Source organism: Lagenorhynchus albirostris, chromosome 6 (assembly GCF_949774975.1).
Source record: "Lagenorhynchus albirostris chromosome 6, mLagAlb1.1, whole genome shotgun sequence".
In the NCBI taxonomy this organism is placed as follows: domain Eukaryota; kingdom Metazoa; phylum Chordata; class Mammalia; order Artiodactyla; family Delphinidae; genus Lagenorhynchus; species Lagenorhynchus albirostris.
Window position 1 is genome coordinate 28,361,875 of NC_083100.1, and position 24,417 is coordinate 28,386,291.

At 38.3% G+C, this 24,417-nt stretch overlaps 1 protein-coding gene across 1 annotated transcript in view; it reads left to right on the plus strand.

The window, feature by feature from the left end:
- Nucleotides 1-24,417, plus strand: part of PLEKHM3 (pleckstrin homology domain containing M3) — a 182,424-nt gene that overhangs the window by 132,441 nt on the left and 25,566 nt on the right. Inside the window, exon 7 of the mRNA XM_060152202.1 lies at nt 20,954-21,111. Coding sequence (XP_060008185.1) covers nt 20,954-21,111 — 158 coding nt within the window. The remainder of the gene's footprint in view (nt 1-20,953; nt 21,112-24,417) is intronic.

Here is a 24,417-nt window from a genome sequence, read left to right on the forward strand (position 1 = left end):
AATAATGTGCTAAAGAATCAAGTGACTTATTTTATAATCTTAAATACAAGTATGATTGAATGATCACAACCGAATGCTGCCATGGTTTGTCGGGAGGTCGTTGCAGAGCCAGCCGCTTCCCAAGTTGTGAGACTTATGCAGATTGCACATTAATACTCACTTTTGAGGTACAGAAGGAACTGAACATGTACCAAATGTTCAAATGCTTTGGTATTTTTCATTCTGCATAATCAACAAGAATGTTAGCTATTCCAATGATAAAATGCTTTTCAAGATCAGTTCAAAAATTGCCCACTACGGCCTTTCCAGCTGCCAAAGAATTCATCTTCCAGTTGTCCTCATGTTTGAGGAGCTGGCTAGCTCATCCCTCAGGAATTATCCATGTCCCAGGATTGCATGAATCACACAGCCCCAAGAGGTTCTGCTAAAGTACACATGGTGTTTAACTGGCAGCAGCTTCTCCATTTGCCCTCTGTGTTCATGCCATTAGCCCATAACCCCATCCGGCCAAAGACCTGCCATTTTGTTTGGACAGAGCTGCCATTCCAGGGCCTGCCCTAGGAATATTCCAGAAGTACTCAGTTTCAGCTTTTCTAATGCAGAGGTCAAATGCACTTGGAAAGGCCTAGAATAGAAATCGAGCAAGAGCCATTCTTCCTTAACTAGTCATCTGTTTAGACCTGTGGAAAGCAGCAGAGCAAGAGGGGTAAATTGGTGGCCAGAGTCAAAAAGGCCTTAGAAACTAGGGGACACTTGAGCCAGGTATGAGAGCACGTGACTTGAGGGGAATGGCAGCCGAGTAGGAAGGATCACACACTGCAATCAGACGACCCAGTTCAGACTCCAGCTTTGATTGAGCTCTCTGACCATGAAACAAGTCCCGTAATCTTCCTATGTCTCAGTGTACTTATATGTAAAATGAGTATGATACTGTTTTGGACAGTTGCGGTAAGAATTGGAAATAGATACAGAAGTACCCAGAACTCATACCTAGTCATAGCAATGAATGGTAGTTATTTAAAGAGCAGGAGACTGATGCATGGCAGATAAAAGCCAGAAGCAAGTGTGGAAAGACAGGCTGTACCTAGCTTGTGGGAAGCCCTTGTAGGGCCTGCTAAGGAGTTGAGACCTCATCCCATAGGGGCTGAAGAGGCCTCCGGGAGTTTTCATTAAAGAAATGACAGCTCTAGGACAGCACTAAAGCCTAATGTGTAGCACTTGCGCTCCGGGAACCCAGCTCCCTACTCTACACATCCAAGCTTGGTGACCTTGGGCAAATGACTCAATCCTTCTAAGCCTCAGTTCTATCACCTATAAATTGGTTACGATAAAAATACTGACCTTCAGGGGTCTTGTGAGTAATAATAGTTATTTATTTAATGCTCGCTGTGTGCCTGCCAGTGTTCTAAGTGCTTGACCTGCGTTATCTTAAAGGAGGTCATGAATTTAAAAGCTTAGGACAGTGATTGGCACATATTAACAGTTAATCACTGCTGTGAGGGTGGTGCAACAGCTGATGTCATTATTCTTATTGTTCAGTCAAATCTGTGTTTTAGTAAGATCCTTCTGGTGATGGCATAGAGAATGGGCTGCAGTGGTTGAGGCCGGAGGCCAAGAGAACAGGTATTTTCACACACATGTTTAAAAGGTCACTGAGCTGTATACTTCAGATCTGTGCATCTTACCTCATGTATTTTATACCTCAGTTTAAAGAAATGTAATAAAAGAGGTAACCAATGAAAACTCTTCTCCTAGTTTACATATGCTGCTCTACAACTGCTTGGAGTTTCAATTAGCTGAGCTCTCTTCACTTAAAAAAAAAGTGGTGGGGTAGGCATTGTGAGGGACTAAGTGAAACCCTTTTTCAATGAACCATGCTCCTGAAGGACAGGAAGCCCAAGGAAAACAAACCTCTACAACTCATACAAAATTCTGACCTGGTGGAGAGTTGCCCTTTGCTAGAGCTGCCTACCGGCAGTAGTGAATGAATCTAGAGGAGAGTCTCTCTCTTCTTCCAGCCCAGTGGTACAGAGATGATAGAACCAAGAAAGGCAGGCCACCCGGGTGGTGTGGAGAAGGGTGTTAGACGCTGGACCAGATGACAGACCTTCCACCCTCAGTCCTCCGGAAAGTTGACTGTTTACTGGGCTTCCTACCTTAGGGCACTTTTCCATTTAGATTTTACTGAACCTCTAAACGTGTCACAGGTGACAATACTATTCAGAATGCTTTTCTCTTTGAACCTAATCTTATCTTTGAATGTCCTCCTGTTGTAAAACCACCATATTCATTTCTTTCTTAAGGCCAAGTCCAAGGCACGTCAGTCAGTAAGTATATTGACCTTTTCTTGGATTGACACCAAACTAAGTGGTAAAAGTGTTCAGACTGGGCAACGTACTTCTCTGCATAATGCCCTGGGTGATGTGAAATGATTGTGACCTCTGAATGGCTGGGGAATGGATTTTTTAAATCTGATACCAATTCTGTTTCTCCTCCTGTTGATTACAAAAACACAATCTAAAACGATTGGAATGTCGAGACCAACCAGCTGATCAAAATCAAGTAACGTGCCTTGGGATGGAGCAGTGAGGGGAAGGTCGTTTCTGCTAGGTCAGGAGGGAAAAAGCCCTGGCCCAGCAAAGCTGGAGAAGGGCATTTAAAACATTTAAGTGAGATTTGTAAAAACTTCAGTATTCATCCTAACCAACTGCTTACTTACCAACTCCCAGTTAGGTATTTAAGAAGATAAGATTAAATGTCTAGAATTCAGTGATAATTATGCAAACAAAAACCAACCTTCAATTGCCTAGTATTAGATATGGCTATTGACACTATGCATATCTTATAAATCATTCTAATTGAACGGGGCAATGTTACCTTCTGAAACCTAAAAAACCCATAAGTCAGGGAACATTCTGATTAGACAGACAGGTCTCCTTGGATACAAGCATTGAGTCTTATGTGGCCATGACAGGTTCACTGATAGGCAATTTTCAAGAACTTTTGTGAAAATAAACATGAAGATAAGTGAAAACACAGGTCATATAATACCAACAAAATGGAAGGTTCTCTACATTTTCATAATGCTTATATACATGCATATGCAAATTACATGTATTTATTTCTAAAGCCATGCTTTGTAGCACTGTCATTGTTTTTAACAATTTAAGCATTTACTATAAAAGTGGCAATTCATATTAATTTAAAAATTAAAAAATATGAAATTATATACATATATATTTGTGAAGGTGCAAAAAGATTTATTACTTACATAATGGAGGTTTATGGGATGAGCAGAGCAGTCCCAAGCTGGTCCAAAATGGCTGGAGAGAGCAAGGAAAGCAGACTGGCTTGAGGCTTTTATTGTGGTTAGGGGGTGGGCCTGGGTGAGGACTGACCTAGAAAGACAGGAGATTGGGTGGTTTGAATCTCCTGTAGGTGCTTGGGCTTCCCTATCAGCTTGCCCAGGTGTGAGGCTTAAAAGCTATTTGCAGTCAAACATCAAAAGAGTTTAACGTTTTATTACAAATATCATTCACACAATCACCAACATGCTCTTCCAATGTTACCACTAAATTTTTTCTTAAAATTTTCCTTCCCTTTCCACTCCTACTACTACTCCTTTACTTTTAAGAAGTTATCATCTTTATCTGAATCTCTCTGATAGATTTTTTAAACTGAGGTATAATTGACATTAACATTATATTAGTTTCAGGTTGTGCAATGTAATTTCCAATATTAGTATGTCTTGCAAAATGATCACCACAGTAAGTCTAGTTAACATCCATCACCACACATAGTTACAAAATTTTTTTCTTATCATAAGAACTTTTAAAATCTACTCTCTTAGCAACTTTCAAATATGCAATACAGTATCATTAACTATAGTCATGATGCTGTAAATTATATCCACGTGACTTATTTATTTTATAAATGGAACTTTGTATAGGGTTGGCCAAAAAGTGCCTTTGGTTTTTAAGTAAAAATAAAAGACACATTTTTCATTTTCACCAAGAACTGTATTGAGCAACGTATTCACTCTTTTGTTCCACTACCTTCTGCCATTTTTCAGGCAACTTCATAATTCCATCTTCCTAAAACTTTTTATCTTTCTGAGCAAAGAACTGTTCCAGGTGCGTTTTACCATCTGCCAGGGAATTGAAACTTTTTCTATTAAGAGATTTTGTAAAGACCTAAATAAATGGAAATCCAAAGGTGCAAAGTCTGGTGAATATGGCAGATGAATCAGAACTTCCCAGCCAAGGTGTAACAGTTTTTGCCTGGTCATCAAAGAAACATGAGGTCTTTTGTTATCCTGATGGAAGATTATGCGTTTTCTGTTGACTAATTCTGGACGCTTTTCATCGAGTGCTGCTTTCAGTTGGTCTAACTGGGAGCAGTACTTGTTGGAATTAATCGTTTCGTTTTCCGGAAGGAGCTCATAATAAAGGACTCCTTTCCAATCCCACCATATACACAACATCACCTTCTTTAGATGAAGACCGGCCTTTGGTATTGTTGGTGGTGGTTCATTTCACTTGTCCCATGATCTCTTCTGTTCCACATTATTGTACAGTATCCACTTTCCATCGCCTGTCACAATTTTTTTGAAAACAGAACATTTTCATTACGTTCCAGTAGAGAATCACATGTGGAAATATGGTCAAGAAGGTGTTTTTCACTTATGTGGAACCCAAACAATAAAGCGATTACCATAAGCAAGCTGGTGCAAATGATTTTCATTGCTTGATTTGGATATTTTGAGTATGTCGGCTATCTCCCACGTGGTATAACGTTGATTGTTCTCAATTAATGTCTCGATTTGATCCCTGTCAACTTCAACTGGTCTACCCAACTGTGGAGCATCGTCCAGGGAGAAATCTCCAGCATGAAACTTCGCAAACCACTTTTGGCACATTCGATCAGTCACAGCACCTTCTCCATACACTAAACAAATCTTTTTTTTTTGCGTTTCTGTTGTGTTTTTACCTTTCTTGAAATAATAAAACATAATATGCCAAAAATGTTGTTTTTCTTCCATCATCAATATTAAAATGGCTACACAAAAATTCACCAGTTTTGATAAGTCTTTTTTTCTTTTCTTTTTTTATGTTTTAAAATAAATTTATTTATTTTTGGCTGTGTTGGGTCTTCGTTGATACGCATGGGCTTTCTCTAGTTGTGGCGAGCAGGGGCTACTCTTTGTTGCCGTGTGCGGGCTTCTCATTGTGGTGACTTCTCTTGTTGCGGAGCATGGGCTCTAGGCGCGTGGGCTTCAGTAGTTGTGGCTCGTGGGCTCTAGAGCGCAGGCTCAGTAGTTGTGGCTCATGGGCTTAGTTGCTCCATGGCGTGTGGGATCTTCCCAGACCAGGGCTCGAACCCATGTCCCCTGCATTAGTGGGCGGATTCTTAACCACTGCGCCACCAGGAAAGTCCCGATAAGTCTTTTTTTAAACGCACGCTGATATGACAGCTGTCACAATACAATCTAACAAAATTGTTTTGAATGAAGTTAAAGACAGCTAAGTGCTACTATAGCCATCTTATGGAAAAAACGAAACGAACTTTTTGGCCAATCCAATATTAACTTATTTCCTTAAGATATATTCCCCAAAATGGCATCCCAATACCTTTTAACTCCTTTCACCTTCTTCACTTACCCCCCACCTATTGTCTCTGGCAACCACCAATCTCTTCTATGTATCTATAAGCTGGTTTGTTTTGTTTTAGCTTCCAAATATGAGTAAGATCATACAGTATTTGCCTTTCTTTGTCTGACTTATTTCACTTAGCATAATGCCCTCAAGGTCCATCCATGTTGTCGCAAATGTCAAGGTTTCATTCTTTTTTATGGCTCAATAATATACCATTGTGTGTGTGTGTATACACACACTATATGTATACACACTATATATATGTATACACACTATATATATGTATACACACACACACACACACACACACACACACACACATCTTTATCCATTCATCCATCACTGGACACTTAGGTTGCTTCCATATCTTGGCTATTGTAAGTAACGCTGCAATGAACATGGGGATGCATATATCTTTTCAGGTGAGTGTTTTTGTTTTCTTTAGATAAATGCCCAGAATTGGAATTACTGTATGATATGGTAGTTCTATTTTTAATTTTTTGAGGATCCTCCATACCATTTTTTATAATAGCTGCACCAGTTTACATTCTCACCAACAGTGCACACGGGGTTCCCTTTTCTCCACATTCTCACCAGCACTTGTTATGTGCCTTTTTGATACTAGCCATTCTAACAGATGTGAGGTGGTATCTCATTTTGCTTTTGATTTGCATTTCCCTGATGATTGGGGATGTTGATCACCTTTTCATGTAACTGTTAGCCATCTGTATGTCTTCTTTGGAATAATGTCTATTCATATCCTCTGCCCATTTTTAAATTAGATTTTTTTTTTTTGCTGTTTAATTGTATGTGTTCTTTATATATTTTGGATATTAACCCCTTATCAGATATATAACTTGCAATTATTTTCTCCCATTCAGGGGTTGCCTTTTCATTTGTTGATGGTTTTCTTTGCTATGCAGTAACTTTTTAGTTTGATATAGTCTCACTTGTTTATTTTTGCTTTTGTTGCCTTTGCTTTTGGTGCCAGATTAAAAAAGTCATCTCCAAGACCGATGTCAAGGAGCTTACTGCCTATGTTTTCTTCTAGGAGTTTTATGGTTTCAGGTCTTCCATTCAAGTCTTTAATACATTTTGAGCTAATTTTGTAAATGGTGTCAGACAGTGGTCCAGTTTCATTCTTTTGCATGTGGCTGTCCCATTTCCCCAGCACCATTTATTGAAGAGGCTTCCCTTTCCCCATTGTATATTTCTGGCTCCTTTGTCATAAATTAATTGACCATATATGCATGGGTTTATTTCTATTCCGTTGATCTATGTGTCTATTTTTATGCCAATCCCATACTGTTTTGATTACTATAGCTCTGTAACATAGTTTGAAATCAGAGCGGATTATGCTTCCAGCTTTCTCAAGATTGCTTTGGCTATTCAGGATCTTTTGTGGTTCCATGCAAATATTTCGATTGTTTGTTCTGTTTCCATAAAAGATGCCATTGGAATTTTGATAGGGATTGCATTGAATCTGTATATTGTTTGGGGTAGTATGGACATTTTAACCATATTGATTCTTCCAATCCATGAGCATGAAATATCTGTCCATTTACTTGTATCTTCAATTTCTTTCATTAATGTCTCAGTTTTCAGTGTACAAGTCTTTCACTTCCTTGGTTAAATTTATTCTTAGGTATTTTATTTTTTTTGATGCAATTATAAATGGGATTATTATCTTAATTTCTCTGGTGGTTGCAGAATTCTGTTTTTAACATCTGCCTTTCTCTCCCTCACATCCCACTCTGCAGAGGTAGCTTTTGTTTAACTATAGCCAGTCTGTCTTCTTCCAGACATCTCTATACACAAATGTGAATATTTAATTTTTTTGCAAATGGGATCAGTACTACCTCTTTGCATCTTGCCTTTTCCACTTAAGATTATACTGTGGACATTTGGACATATGTGCACGTTCAGTATACATAAAGGTTTACCTCATCCTTTTATTAGCTGCATAGTATAGAGTTACCTTGATTTTTAATCTGTTACGTTTTTCTCTATTAGAACCAATACTGCAGTGAACACCCTCATACGTTTTCTTGTACTCTTGTGTGAATGAGTCTGTAGGGTAGGTTCATTAACATGAGACTACCAGGTCAAAGGGTATGCATGCTTTGCAGTTTGATGTATATTGCCACTTGCCTTCTGAAAAGGTGGAACCAATTTTTACTTCCATTCAGTGTCTTGAGAATGACTGTTTTCCTCCACTCACATTAACTTTCTGTGTAAACAATATTTTTAATCCTAGCCATTCTGATAAATAAAAAATAACTTCACACTATGATTTTGATTTTTTTCATTGTAAGTAAGGTTGAGTATCTTTTTTATATTATATTGGCTATACTTAGTTTTTGTGAATTGCCTTTTTATTTCATTAACCTGTAATTAAATTATATTAAGGAAATCAGCATTCTTTTTACATAACTAGGAAATATATTTCCCAGTTTTCTGTTATGTGACTTTGTAAATGGTATTTTGTACTGTACTGATTTTTAATTTTGTATATTCAGATTTATCACTTTTTTATGGTTTCTAAGATTACAAAATACTTACTCCACATAAACATTTTTCTAACATTTTTCTCTAATACTTTTATAGTTTAAAAATACTTTCATGGTTTACTTTTTATATTTAAATCTTCCATTTATCTGGAATTACATTTTTTATGAAATGAGTTAGAGATTCAGCTTTATTTTTTCCCCTGATGGCTAACCAGTTGTCCCAACATCATTTATTAAATAATTTATCTCTCCTCACTTTTATTGTGTACTAAATTCCCATATGTATTTGAATCCATACCCTGGGTGTACAGATATCCAGCATAAACAGCACAAATACAGCAGATAATATTCTCAAAAAACAGGATGTATGTAGTCATAATCAGTACTGACTGGTGGTTTGCTACTTGTTGACACCTTGAGGCAAAGAATAAAAAGTACCCACGTTCTTAAGACAATGGCATGCAAGCTAATAAAGAGCACCTATTTCAATTTATATGCAGGGTTTGTTTTTCCTCACATCAGTAACCCAGCAATTTATTAGATCACAACCTTCTAGCCAGGAACTCATTTTGGTTTCTCATTTAATCTTAGGCATTTCTGGTCTCATAAAAGCTGTTAAGTAATAATAATGTTGAACACTTATATTGTACTTTTCATCCCTAAGTTCTATCTAAACATTAACTAATTAAATGCATTGATGAAAGGAAGGGATTTGCAGACTTCTTCAGGAAAACTGATATCTGGTTGCACACCTGGGAGGGGATGATTCCTAAAAAGCATTAACTCCCTCTTTGAATGGTGCTCAGCGAGCAGAGGAATAAAAAGCTGGTGACATTATTTCACTTCTTTTGAAAATTTCCTTGGGTATCTTCTAATTAGTCTGGTTAAACTCACCTTTTATCTATCTCCCCAGATATTTCCTTTCTACATTCCTGGGGGTATTCAACAAGCTTCTTTTGATGTTTTCCCTGTCTGTTAATCACAAAATCATAGAATCTTCAAGCTGAGAGAAATCCTTACTGATCATCTAGTTTTGAATAACTTAGTATGATCACTTTATTTTGTAGATGAGGAAACTGAGGCATGGAGAAGTTAAGTGACTTATTAATAAGGTCAGACAGCTTAGTGGGGACAAAACTGAGAATAGAAGCCAAGATGTCTAGCTCCCATTTTAGATCTAAATCGGCTTCAATCCTTTTTTTTTTTCCCTCTTTGTGATCATCTGAATTGCTTTTCCCTTTTCTTTTTTTTTTTTTGCGGTACGCGGGCCTCTCACTGTTGTGGCCTCTCCCGTTGCGGAGCACAGGCTCTGGATGTGCAGGCTCAGCGGCTATGGCTCACGGGCCCAGCCGCTCCGCGGCATGTGGGATCTTCCCAGACCGGGGCACGAACCCGTGTCCCCTGCATCGGCAGGTGGACTCTCAACCACTGTGCCACCAGGGAAGCCCGCTTTTCCCTTTTCTTTAACTTTTTTTTTTTTTAACTCCACCCTTTCTGTACTTCTTCCCTTCTTTCTGCCTTTTATGTCTCTCCTAAGCCTTAGTGAGTCACTCCCTTAGATGATCAGGGAATATTGCTCCTATTTCTCCTCTATTTCTCTATCCCTTTAAACATGGGGTCTTTTGTTGTTTTTCTGTTAAGATGTCCTCCATTGGCCTCTACTCAGGTCCTCTCTGAAAAGCTGTATTTCTTCAATTTCTCCCACATACATGCATTCGGGGAGTTGCTTTGTTTTGCTTTGGTTTTTTCCAGCTGTAGTTGCTTCTTCCTTTAATTAAATTACTTCTCTAGTTTTGGTAAATAGCCTAGGGTTTAAGTTGATGTTAAGTCCATTTTCGTCACAGAATTTCATGTTACTTTAATCGATGAATTTCCCAGTCATTCACTCAATAATAAGAATCATACTCCATGTTCAGAAATTCACACAAGATGTGACCACTTAAGAGAATTTTCATACAAGTAGTAAGCATGTTGGACAATAAATCTTTACATAAGCCAAAGACAAATCCAGTTCAGATCAGGACTGTGGGAGTAAACCTGGACCAGACTGTGCATCTCGTTTCCAGGCAGGGACTGAGTCAGTTTAGAAGTCCTCCACATGGTGGATCAGTGGGCATCCAGTGACCTCAGGATTCTCGGGCTGCGCTCTGACCCTAGATGCCCTCAGAAAGGCCCCTTCCTAGAGTAGTGCAGGGTGCTTAAGGGGGTGGACAGGTATCTGACATAGCCCAGCTGGGTGATCTTAGACAGCTCACATCACCTCTCTTGGCCTTAGTTCTCTCATATATTAAGTAAGGAAGCTGAGTTAAGGAAACCACTTAGAGCCTTTCCTTGTTTACTATTCAATGAGTAATAATGACATAACTAGGGCCAAAATGAATAGTAGAGACCTAAATACGATTTATTTTCGACACATAGCTAATTAACTCAATAGAGGAGTAAGATTCTGCTGACCATACCATGAGAATTTTCTGGAACTGTCTCAATTTAAAATATTTTAATCTATTTTCCCCTAAATAATACTCATGCACTTATATGAGACCATGTGGCCTGCTTTGGGGCTCAGAATATGTGGGCCACGTAATTGTACTTACTGTTTGCAAATGCTTCTACTGAAGTTTCATGAGGTTGTGGCTTCAAGAGGCCACACCCCTTGAGGCCCTTTCCATAGTGCAGAAAAACTGAAATAGGCCCCTTCCTGTATATATATATTTTTTTTTTTAAATAAATTTATTTATTTATGGCTGTGTTGGGTCTTCATTGCTGCGTGCAGACTTTTCTAGTTGTGGCGAGCAGGGGCTACTCTTTGTTGTGATACGTAGGCTTCTCACTGCGGTGGCTTCTCTTGTTGCGGAGCATGGGTTCTAGGCACACAGGCTCAGTAGTTGTGGCTCACGGGCTCTAGAGCACAAGCTCAGTAGTTGTGGCGCATGGGCTTAGTTGCTCTGCAGCATGTGGGATCTTCCTGGACCAGGGCTTGAACCTGTGTGCCCTGCACTGGCAGGTGGATTCTTTTTTTTTTTTTTTTAATTAATTTATTTATTTATTTTGGCTGTGTTGAGTCTTTGTTGCTATGCGTGGGCAGTTGTGGTGAGCAGGGGCTACCCTTCGTTGCGGTGCTCAGGCTTCTCATTGGAGGGGCTTCTCTCGTTGCAGAGCACGGGTCTAGGCACACGGGCTTTAGTAGTTGTATGCAGGTTCAGTAGTTGTGGCTTGTGGGCTCTAGAGCACAGGCTCAGTAGTTGTGGCTCACGGGCTTAGTTGCTCCACGGCATGTGGGATCTTCCTGGACCAGAGCTCGAACCCGTGTCCCCTGCATTGGCAGGTGGATTCTTAACCACTGCGCTACCAGGGTAGCCCCGGCAGGCTGATTCTTAACCATTGCACCACAAGGGAAGTCCCCCCGTATACTTTTGTGAATAAGAAATTTATGTTCTTGGGCTCAGCTTTACCATTCAGCCATTGGAGAAAATTGAAATTCGTTTATCTTGTATTCCCTGAGATAGTTTCCATCAGGAAGCAAAATATAATTTGATAGGAATGGTGATGACCACTTACAGATCTACCCAATTATACTAACCCAGATAACCCAGATTAGATTATCACATAGTTTCCAATATCTAAGTAGAAATTGTCACCTTTGGGAGAGGATCAGATAAGAGCTAATTGGTGACATCATAATCCACCCTCAGTGAAGTATTTGATTAGCCAAAATCTTAGTCCTGTTAGAACAGTCCCGTAATGGAAAAAGAAGGGTGTGGAGCACCTAATTAGAGAAGACAGTTTTCTGTTTATATACAAACATCCCAGCATTAAGCCATGATAAGGAGCTCAAAGGCTAATTATGGGGAAATGCGGTTTTAACAAACTTTTTGAAATAAGAAAATTCCCTATGCTTTTTATTTTCTATTTTTGAGAAAAATAATGGGTAGTATGCTTTTTATTTTCTATTTTTAAGAATTTGTTATTAAAAGGAGTAAAATTTAGTTAACTAGACTTACTGTGGTGATGACTTTACAGTGTATACAACTATCAAATCATTACATTGTACACCTGAAACTAATATAATGTTATATGTCAATTTTTAAAAAAAAGTGAAATTTAGAATTGAATGAGAACTCAGAATATTATTGCTGTGGTTTAGGTTTTCAAACTTGGGCAGACTCCATAGGCTGTTTTTCTTACCTCTCCAGGAACTCACCTGGCCTAGATCACTAGACGTCACTGTCCCCACCTGTTAATGCTGAGAAATGACACTCAGAGACAAAATAGTGAGTGCAGCCTTTCATAGTCCTCTGGCTAAGCAAATGCAACCTAAATTATATTTGAAATCATTTTACAATGCGTGACAATTTTGATTCTTCTACTAGTAACCAGGCTAGCTTGTTACTAGTGAGTGGCAGGTGGCTTTATTTAACATGAATGGGGTCTTTTGGTTAGACTTTCAGAGGAGGGGCCATTTGTCAAGTGCAGCAGCCCTCTTCATCAACGTATTGCCAACAGTTGTCCAGAATCTAGATGTTACACAATGGCTGAGGAATGCCTGTATTGAAATGGAAGGTAACTTGACAAATCAGGGGGAAGGAATTCGTCGATGCATAAATTCAATGAGAAAGAGCTTTTTCTTTCTTGTTTCTTGTCCAAGTCCCCAGTGCTCTGTCCCTCTCCCCCTGTAGATTTTGAATTTTGTGGTGGTGCTGAGGGAGTGAAGGTAACAGACATAAAAGAATCATTTGTGCCCTTTTCCCAATCCCACAGATTTCTATTGGCTACAGACCTTGAACATGACACTGCAATTTCCTGGTGCCACACATGAGTAATAAGCAGCTGTTTCTGAAACTGTGGTTTGGAGAAGGCAGCACTAGGTTATTTTTTAACTTAATTGTAATTTTCGATTGGTCTGCAAGAAAGCAAATCAAATAAAGTCTGTTGTCTTAGTCTGCAAGAAAGCCATAGGCCTCAAATTCCAATGCTGACCATCTTGACCAGAATAGAAGAGGGGGGAAAATGTGTGTATCCCTGAGCTGGAAGTTCGACCAGGCAGCTTTCATGGGCTGCTGTCACACAAGAAGCATAAGCATATTTGGTATATTTGTCAGTTAGCTGGATCATGGAGAGTGATAAATTTGACTATTCCTTGAGTTCTAGAAGTACCTGAAATGATAGAGTGAAAAGAATCTGTAGAGAGACTGCAAAAGACAAAGGTAGAAAAATCTTTAAGATACCAGCTTGATAGTGCATTTTGTCTTTATCCTACAGTGCAATAAAAGGACACAATTTTAAGTTACAAACGGAAGTGTGCATTCTTTGACACCAGGTCAGTATGATACCTCTGGAATAGTCATATATGCAACACTCCCAAATTAAGTGAATCAGACTAGGATTTTCCTTAATACAAGAAATTAAGTTTAATGGAAAACAGAAACAAACTCTTTCACCCTATTTTGGACATATGCCTTTTCTCAAAGAGATAAGGCAATTTGGTATACAGAAAAGGTGAGGGAGACTGAGGAGATGGACAAAGAGCTACATGTGTTTTCTGCTAATTACTTTGTCATGATTTTGTTCACGTAGAGAGACACTTTGGGGAAAATAACTAAACCAGGGATAACCAAACCTCATCTCAGAGGTCTGTTTCACTAGCACCTACAGCATATCCAAATGACCACCTGGTTAACGGAAACTATCAGCCTTCTAACGTTAAAGATGAATGGCCTTGGGGCTTCCCTGGTGGCGCAGTGGTTGAGAGTCCTCCTGCCGAGGCAGGGGACACGGGTTAGTGCCCCGGTCCGGGAGGATCCCACATGCCGCGGAGCGGCTGGGCCCGTGAGCCATGGCCGCTGAGCCTGCGCGTGCGGAGCCTGTGCTCCGCAACGGGAGAGGCCACGACAGTTGAGAGGCCCGCGCACCGCAAAAAAAAAAAAAAAAAAAATGAATGGCCTTGTGACTTGTGATGGACTCATATAAAGTTATATTAACCTGTGACCAGGAAAAAATAGAGTGAAAAAGAGGGGCTCCTTGGGCTTTGGTCTTCTTTGAGGCTGCCATCTTCCTATTGTTTGTGGTATATGGTCCCAACCTTAAGTCTCCACCAAGATGGCTAGGAAGTAGGAGTGAAAAGCACGATTCTTGAGGGCAGGAGGAGATAGTGGGAGGCAAGACACTTGATTTCTTTTTAAGTAGTTATCCCAAGATATATCTGCTTTTTAAAAAGAACCCTAGGAGATGCCACACCTGGAGCCTGCTTCTCTTAGTGATGAAACCTCTAGACCAGAAGCCGGAAGAGCTTCCCAGTGCTGCTAGTTGTGATATTCAAAGACAAGATTTAAACCTTCCAAATATACCTTTACCCCTTGAAATGTATCAGTATAAAGTTTTTCTTTCTATAATATTAAAGAAATGTTTGTCAATTCTAAAATAAACTTAGAGAATATTACCTCACTTTTCTGGAGGAAAAACTTCTAGCAGCTTCAGCCCTTTGGAACATGGCCCTGAACCTCAGCTGACAAATAGGAAGAGCAGTTACTCAAGTATAAAGAAGCAGAAAGGGTCTCAGAAGAGCTGAACTGCCACCAAGTCCATGTGTTCTTCGTGCTCCTCCCTAAATCGCACAGCAGAATGATTCAACATGTTGTGACACAACAGTAGCACAAAGCTGTGACTGCTACAGCCAAGGAAGAAGACTGGAAAGCATCCTCAGGCAGTCATCAGGAACTTAGGTGCCTGACGATTTACACTCTCTTAGGTTGCTCCGTATAAAACTGCCATTTGTATAGGTAAAGTCACCATTATACTTTTATAGGTAAAAATCACCATTTTATAGGTGGTATCTCCATTTTTATATTTTCAATCTATAGTTGGACAAGCAAAACAATCACATGTTAAACAATAGCAAAAAAAAATACAAAGGAACATCGATTTATATTAAATTATGTGATGTAAAAATAAATTATATGAAGCACAAGAGATCCATGGCAGGTGAAGTAGCCAGAGATGGCTCTCCAGATCACGCCAGAATAGATCTGAGCCTTAAAGCCTGGGTGAAGTTTAAACAAGTGTTAAGGGAGGAAGTGAAAGGAAAGTAGAGGAAATACATGGGTGAAGGCACAGCAGCAAGAACAAGCATATTCTACGCCGGGGAAACTTTCCTCGCAATGGAACATACATATGAAGAAACGGAAAATGAATTTGGATAGATGGTGTGGAATCAGCTTATGGAGACACTCATATACCAGGCAAAATGTAAGCTGCAGTTTTGTCTAGTTCACACTTGTATCAGTAACTGAGAATAGTAACTCAATGTAATTTTCTGGCATGAACGAATGAAGAGTTTTTACCAATGATAAAATAAGAATTCAACCAAAGGTTTGAGGGAAGAGATGACACACAATGAAAGTGATGTCTAAAACTGACTAGTATATATGCTGGATGGATCAAAGGAAAAAGACGATTATCCAGAAATAAAACCGGAAGATTATTTCATTAATCTAGAGAGGGGTGATAAAAGCTTGAGATAGGATGGGAAAAAGACTTACACTAGAGACATTTAAAAGCGAATCAATGTGAACCTTGAAACTTATGCTAAGTGAAAGAAGCCAGTCATAAAAGACCACATATTATTCTATTTACATGAAATATCCAGAGTAGGTAAATCTATAGAGACAGAAAGTAGATTATTGGTTGCCTAGGGCTTGGGGGATGGGTTAGGGAGAAAACACTAGTGACTGCTAATGGGTATGCAGATTTGGGGAAAAGTTGATGAAATGTACACAACTCTGAATAAACTAAAACATGTTCGAGTGTAGACTCTAAATAGGTTAATTACATGTTATGTGAACTATATATCAATAAAGCTGTTATTTAAAAAAGAGAAAGAGAGGGGCTTCCCTGGTGGCACAGTGGTTAAGAATCCACCTGCCAATGCAGGGGACACGGGTTTGAGCCCTGGTCCGGGAAGATCCCACATGCTGCAGAGCAACTAAGCCCGTGCGCCACAACTACTGAGCCTGCACTCTAGAGCCCACGAGCCACAACTACTGAAGCCCACACACCTAGAGACTGTGCTCCGCAACAAGAGAAGCCACCACAATAAGAGGCCTGCACACCGCAATGAAGAGTAGCCCCTGCTCGCCACAACTAGAGAAAGCCCATGTGCAGCAACGAAGACCCAACCCAGCCAAAAATAAATAAATAAATTTTTACAGATAAATAAATAATTAAATAAAAAGAGAAAGGGAATCAATAGAATGTGGTGCATGAGAAGATGTGTGTTTGATGAAGAAAATGAATCATTCACTGTAGACTCTATATAGTTTGATTTCATTGAAATAACAAGACTGTCCACTAACACCATTATTATTTAATATTGTTTTAGGAGTGCTGCATGATGCAATAAGACATAAAACATGAAAGGAAGGGACCAGATTATTTCCTTCAGAAAACCCAAAAGAATCACCTAAAAATGATAGGCATTCATGCACATTTAGTAATATAGTATATGAGATGGACACAAATATCAGTATATTCTAATACACCAGCAATAGCTGATAAGAAAAAATAATATACAAAAGTTTAACCTTAAAATAACTTAAATAACAACTGTGAGTGGCTTACACTATGGAGAACAGTATGGAGGTTCCTTAAAAAACTAAAAATAGAATTACCATATGACCCAGCAATCCCACTACTGGGCATATACCCAGAGAAAAACATAATTCAAAAAGACACATGCACCCCAGTGTTCACTGCAGCACTATTTACAATAGCAAGGACAAGGAAGCAACCTAAATGCCCATCGACAGATGACTGTATAAAGAAGATGTGGTACATATATACAATGGAATATTACTCAGCCATAAAAAGGAACAAAATTGGGTCATTTGTAGAGACGTGGATGGACCTAGAGATTGTCATACAGATTGAAGTTAAGTCAGAAAGAGCAAAACAAATATCATGTATTAATGCATATATGTGGAATCTAGAAAAATGGTACAGATGAACCGGTTTGCAGGGCAGAAATAGAGACACAAATGTAGAGAACAAACGTATGGACACCAAGAGGGGTGGTGGGGGTGGGGGTTGTGGGATGAATTGGGAGACTGGGATTGACATGTATATACTAATATGTATAAAATGGATAACTAATAAGAACCTGCTGTATAAAAAATAAAATTAAATTTAAAAAAAATCAGTGGCTTATACAAAGGAAAAAAACAAATTTGTATTATTAATAAATGAAGATTTAATAAAATGGAGATAGGGAGACTAAATGTTGTGAAGATATCAATTCCCAAATTAATTTTTAAAAGCTTATTAAAATATCCAGATAGGAATAAATAGAAATAACTGGCACTGTAAATTTGGTGAAATATTTCAAAAGCCTTCAAAATGTTCATACCCCTTACGCTTTGTACCAAGAAAATCTTCTAGATAAAGAAAAACTTTATGTACAAGATGCCCCAATCTTCTCTTTTAGATCCTAGATGATAACTCTCATGTCTTCCTTAAGGTGTTCTCTTCTCATCCTCAGTTCCTTAAAACAACCTTTACTCACCTGGTTTCCAGACCAGGTGAGTTCTATATCCTGATGTTTTCCCCTAAATGGACTATAGTTTGTTAGTGCCTCTTTTTAAATATGTCATTAACTTTGGTTGTTCAGCAAAGAGTAAAATAAGTAAAACAAAACTCAGCTAAAGTATTGTTACCACAATTTATAAATAACCCCGTTGGGTATATGATTTGGTAGTGGTTATTTCTTAGAAAGTGTATATCATGTGTTGCTATTAGGAACACACTTTCCTGGGGTTGATTGGAGTTAATGGTCCTTGGGAAAACATAAATAAAAGGAGGTCTTATCTATGGCTTTTTAAAGGTAATGGGGAGGAGAATAAATTTTAAAATGGTGGAAAATGTGCTTGCTTGACTCAAAAAAAAGAAAAAAAGCCAGCATAATTTCTACCCCCTTTATTAAGAAAAAAAAAACAACACCCTTATAAAGTAGTAAACCTGGTTCTTCTGTTCCATTTCTGCATCAATACAAAAATAATATACATTGCTTTTAAAAATGCCAAAACAACCATATACAAGGTGAAAGACGTGCTTTTCCAACTTGTTCCCTTCCCTAGATTTAACCATTATATTCATTTTTAAAACATCATGAGATTATTCAATAGTGATGTTCATAAACCACTTTAGTTTTTATCTCCAGTATTATGTATAGCTTGATTTTTTGCAAAATACATTATTAATTTTTTAAAATTTTATTGAAGTATAGTTGATTTACAATGTTGTGTTAATTCAGTTTTACATATATATATTCTTTTTCATTATGGTTTATCACAGGATATTTTTCTCCACACCCTCTCCAGCATTTGTTATTTGTAGACTTCTTAGTGATGGCCATTCTGACTGGTGTAACATGGTCCCTCAATGTAGTTTTGACTTGCATTTCTCTAATAATTAGCGATGATGAGCATCTTTTCATGTGCCTATTGGCCATCTGTATGTCTTCTTTGGAGAAATGTATGTTTAGATCTTCTGCCCATTTTTTTTTTTTTTTTTGCGGTACGCGGGCCTCTCACTGTTGTGGCCTCTCCGGTTGCGGAGCACAGGCTCCGGACGCGCAGGCTCAGCGGCCATGGCTCACGGGCCCAGCCGCTCCGCGGCATGTGGGATCTTCCCAGACCGGGGCATGAACCCGGATCCCCTGCATCGGCAGGCGGACTGTCAACCGCTGCGCCACCAGGGAAGCCCCTGCCCATTTTTTGATTGGGTTTTGTTTTTGTTTTTTTTTTGAGTTGTATGAGCTGTTTTGTATATTTTGGAAATTAAGCCTTTGTTGGTCGCATCATTTGCAAATATTTTCTCCCAGTCCATAGGTTGTCTTTTCATTTTGTTTATGGCTTCATTTGTTGTGCAAAAGCTTATAAGTTTGATTAGGTACCACTTGTTTATTTTTGCTTTTATTTCTGTTGCCTTGGGAGACTGACCTAAGAAAACATTGGTACGATTTATGTCAGAGAATGTTTTTGCCTGTGTTCTCGTCTAGGAGTTTTATGGTGTCATGTTTTATATTTAAGTCTTTAAGTCATTTTGCATTTATTTTTGTGTATGGTGTGAGGGTGTGTTCTAATTTTGTTGATTTGCATGCGGCTGTCCAACTTTCCCAGCACCACTTCCTGAAGAGACTGTCTTTTCCCCATTGTATATTCTTGCCTCCTTTGTTGAAGATTAATTGACCGTAGATGTGTGGGTTTACTTCTGGGCTCTCTATTCTGTTCCATTGATCCATATGTTTGTTTTTGTGCCAATACCATGCTGTTTTGAATACTGTAGCTTTGTAGTACCCAAATCCTTTGGGTAGTATTGTCATTTTAACAATATTAAATCTTCCAATCCAAGAGCATGGGATAGCTTTCCATTTCTTTGAATCATCTTCAGTGTCCTTTATTAAGGTTTTGTAGTTCTCAGTATGTAAGTCTTTCACCTCCTAGGTGGGGTTTATTCCTAAGTATTTTATTTTATTTTTGATGTGACTTTAAAAGGGATTGCTTGTTTACATTCTCTTTCACGTATTTCATTGTTAGTGTAAAGAAATTGCAAAATACATTATTACATTACTTGTAGTCTTTTTTTGTATTATCAGCTATTACTATTTGTTCACCTTGGCCTTCTAATATCTCTTTAAATATGATTTACTGCTCTCAGATGTTATTTTTATGTAAACTTATCATTTTAACTATGATTCACTTGAAAGTATCCATTTCTAGCTCTTCCCAAATTAAATTTAATCTTCGTTTTTTTCTTATATCAAAATCAGCATGCATATGCATATGCATCAATGAGAAAGAAATAAAGGCAAATTTTATCTTGTTAGTGTATGAACTGCCAAAGTCTTTGAAGCCCGTGCAGTATTAGTTAAGTGAGGAGGGCTCTGATGGACCATTGGCTCCAGACTCACGGATGTTTGCAGGCCAGCAGGTGAGGGGACTGTGGGAGGCAGGCAGACTCAAGACACTGTGGCCTCATGGGGACAAGTGTCAGTTGAAGAGCACATGCCTCGGCAGGAGCAAGCAGCCTCTACTCACAGCTGGGATCATCATCGTGTTGGAATTCAGGCCTAGTTTTTCCAGGTCTAATGATTTTCCAAAAGAAGCCAAAAAATCTGGAATTTTATGTGAAACCTTCCAATTATTAAATTGGCTTTTTTTTTTAAACACTAAAAGATTTTTTTTTAAATCTTGAGGCTAAATATAGCACTCAGACTGCCAAATTGCAGCTTCTGTGTATTCTTATAATTATCAGCAGCAAGAGAAACCTATTTTCCACATTTGTTACATGTTCTTAGGGGAGATAGAGAAAAAACTATTCTATTAACTCATCAGAAAACAGATATTACTGAATGTACAACATAAAATACTACATTAGTACTTACCCTATATGTTTTCAGTCTATTTTGGGAAATCGACCACACTGCTCTTATACCGCACGATAACTGTCAAGTTAGTCTGTGAAAGTAGGGTTCCCCATTTGTTGGTCCTCAGTCCTCTACAACACACTACAAAAAAAAGAGGAATATGAAAGAAATTTCAACATCTTCATTTTCCAGCCTCCAGTGGTTTAAGCCAGAGAGTTCTTTTGGAGTGAAAATACTATGTCTTTTCTTTCTCAGAGTTGCTGAGAAATTATAATTAGAGGTTTTCCTGTAGTGTAAAGGAAAGGAATTCCTCCTGCATCTGCAAGACTTCTCAACAAATTTGCTTCTTCCCTGTTCCATTTCTCTTTCTGCAGGTGATAGAGGGAAAGCTGGCTCCGTTCTTGGGCAAGGTCATTAAATTTGCCGCCTCACATGTGTACAGCTGCAGTCTTTGTAGCCAGAAGGGGTTCATCTGTGAAATCTGTAACAATGGAGAGATCCTCTACCCTTTTGAGGATATTTCAACAAGCAGGTACACAATCTCTTGTCTTATAAAAGTATACCTGAATATGTCACATGCAGTGTTATTGGGCCAGAGCCGGCCAGCTTTTAGTTGAGTACTGTATCTGTCTTGTCCTCTGTATCAGATTTCCCTTATTCCTGGAGATCATTTTTAACCCTTTGGTTTCCTATATTTATTTCTAACTCATCTTGCTACCTTTATCCAGAATGAGGTAACAAAGTTGCATAGCCTAGCTCTGCATTATTAGGTAAGAAAGAATGTTCAGATTCATTTTTAGAATGAAGATGGGGAAGGAAGAATCCTCACAACCATCCCAGGTCAAGTGATAGGCAATGGAAATCACAGTCGCAGAGGAAGACCAAAACTGGATTGGCCACTAGGAAGAAAACCAGAGGACACTGATGAACAGCCCTCTGGCTCACCACATGCTCTTTTGCATAAATGCACTGCAGTGTAGTGATGAAAGTTTTAGGACCCAAAGGAGAGAAAAGTGGGAGTTCATGTGGGATTATTTTTCTAACCAAAGTAATATTTGGGTATCGTCACTTCCATTGATTGATGGACGATTTTTTCCCCAACCTAAGAGCGGGGTTTTTCCTGTCACTTTTACTGAGTCATAAAATGATGCATATCACATTTCCTTTCATCCCAAAAGCATAACAGAAATATACATTGTATGTATGTGCACTGGCTTCTTTGGGCACGAATGTCACGGCTCATTTCCCACCCTGCTGGGCTCACTTACTCTGTGGTTCAGAATAGAAGGTGAGGCACATAGCCAGGGAGGGTTGAAGCGTGTGTAGTAGAGCTAAGATATTAAGAGTTGACTCAGCCCTTCTGGCCTCTTCTTAAATGCAGAGGCTATTTGTAAACATCCAGGCCCCACACACAGAAAGACAAGACACAAACACAAGACCCACACACACACACATGCACACACTCCAGCCTCCGGTTTCCTGAGTACAGGTATTTAGCTAATAATCTAAAGATTATATACTTCTTAAAAATGTATACCACACAAAAACTTGTATACAAATGCTCGTAGCAACAGTATTGATAATAACCAAAAACTAGAAACAATATAAATGCCTATCAGCTGATTACTGGATAAACAAAATGTGACATATACCCACAGTGGAATATTACTCAGCCTAAAATGCAATGAAGTATATGCTGCAACGTGGATGAACCTTGAAAACATTATGCTGAGTGCAAGAACCCAGACACAAAAGGCCACATATGTTCCATTTATAGGAAGTGTTCCAAATAGGCAAATCCATAGAGACAGAAAGTAGATTAGTAGTTGCCTAGAGCTTGGTGAAAGGGGAAAAGGGAGTAACTACTAATGGGTATGGATTTCTTTTGGGAGTGATGAAGATGTTCTAGAATTAGATAATGGTGATGGTTACGCAGTCTTGTGAATACAATAAAAAGCAGTGACTTTTATGCTTTAAAAGAGTGAATTATACTGCAATAAAAATATTTAATAAAAAAATAAAAATTAAATTTAAAAAATGCTTCCAACTGAATAAACCATATATTCTGGGCCATAAAAGAAGTCTCAGTAAATTTTAAAAGATTGAAACCATACCAAATATGTTCTCTGACACATGGAATTAAGATATCCAGTAGAAAAAAAAAATCTGGGAAACCCCAAAATATTTGGAAATTAAATAATACACTCTAAAAACTCATGGGTCAAAGAAGAAATCCACCACAAGAGAAATTTTAAAAATATTTGTAAATGAATGAAAATGAAATACAAAATATCAAAATGTATGGAATGCGGCTAAAGTAGTGCTCTGAGTGAAATTTATAGCTATAAACACCTATATCAGAAAAGAAGAAAGAAGTTCTCAAATTAATAATCTAAAATTCCACTTTAAGAAACGAGATAATGAAGAGCAAAATAAATCCAAAGCAAGCAGGAGGAAGGAAAGGATAAAGATTAGAGCAGATATCAATGAAGTAAAAAACAGAAAAGCAGTAGATTGATGAAACCACAAATTAGTTCTTTGAAAAGATCAACAGGGACTTCCCTGGTGGTCCAGTGGTTAAGAATCCGCCTTCCAATGCAGGGGATGCGGGTTCGATCCCTGGTTGGGGGACTAACATCCCACATGCCACAGGGCAACTAAACCTGTGCACCACAACTACTGAACACATGAGCCATAACTAGTGAGCCCGCGTGCCGAAACTGCAGAACCTTCACACTCTGGAGCCTGTGAGCCACAACTACAGAGCCCACGCACTCTGGCTCCCATGCACCACAACAAAAGATCCCGTGTGCTGCAACTAAGACCCAACTCAGCCAAAAATAAATAAATATTTTTTTAAAATATATCAACAAACTTGATAACCCTTTAGGTAGGCTGACCAAGAAATTAAGAGAGAAGACATGGATTCCCAAAATCAGGAATGAAAAAGCGTACAGCAATTTAAAAAATTTTAAAGAGATAGTATAAACAACTTCATGCCAACAAGTTAGACAACTTAGATAAAATGGATAAATTTCTGGAAAGACAAGTTACCAAAACTGACTCAAGAAGAAATAGAAATATGAATAGACCTACAAGAAATTGAAATAGTAATCTTAAATTACTTTAAATCTTCCCATGAAACAGTTGGATGGCTTCACTGGTGAATTTTGTTGAATATTTAAAGAAATAATACCATCCTTTACACAGTGATAAAGAGGGGCATTACAATAATGATAATGGGGTCGATTCTTCAAAAAGACATAACAATCCTTAGTGTGTATGAACAAAGAGTCAAAATACATCAGACAAAAACTGATAGAACTACATGGAGAAACAGATGAATCCACTGTTCTATTTATATATATACACTATTATAGTTACAGACTTCACCACCACTCTATCAGTAACTGATAATTGCAGTAGGCAGAAAATCAGTGAGCGTATAGTTAAACTGAAAAGCACTATCAACCAAGTGAATCTAATTGACATCCATGTCAATTCATGTGGTTCATCCAACAACAACAGAATTTGCATTCTTCTCAAGTTCACATGGAATATTTACCAAGAGAGACCATATTTTGGGCCATAAAACACATCTGGACAAATTTTAAAGAATAAAAATTATGCAAAGTATGTTCTTAGACCATAATGAAATTAAACTAGTATTTCATAACAGAAAGATACCTGGAAAATACCTACATATTAGAAGATTAACAGTATACCTTCAGAGACAGCAGAAGCAAGAAGAACTACAATCCTGCAGCCTGTGGAATGAAAACCACATTCACAGAAAGAAAGACAAAATGAAAAGGCAGAGGACTATGTACCAGATGAA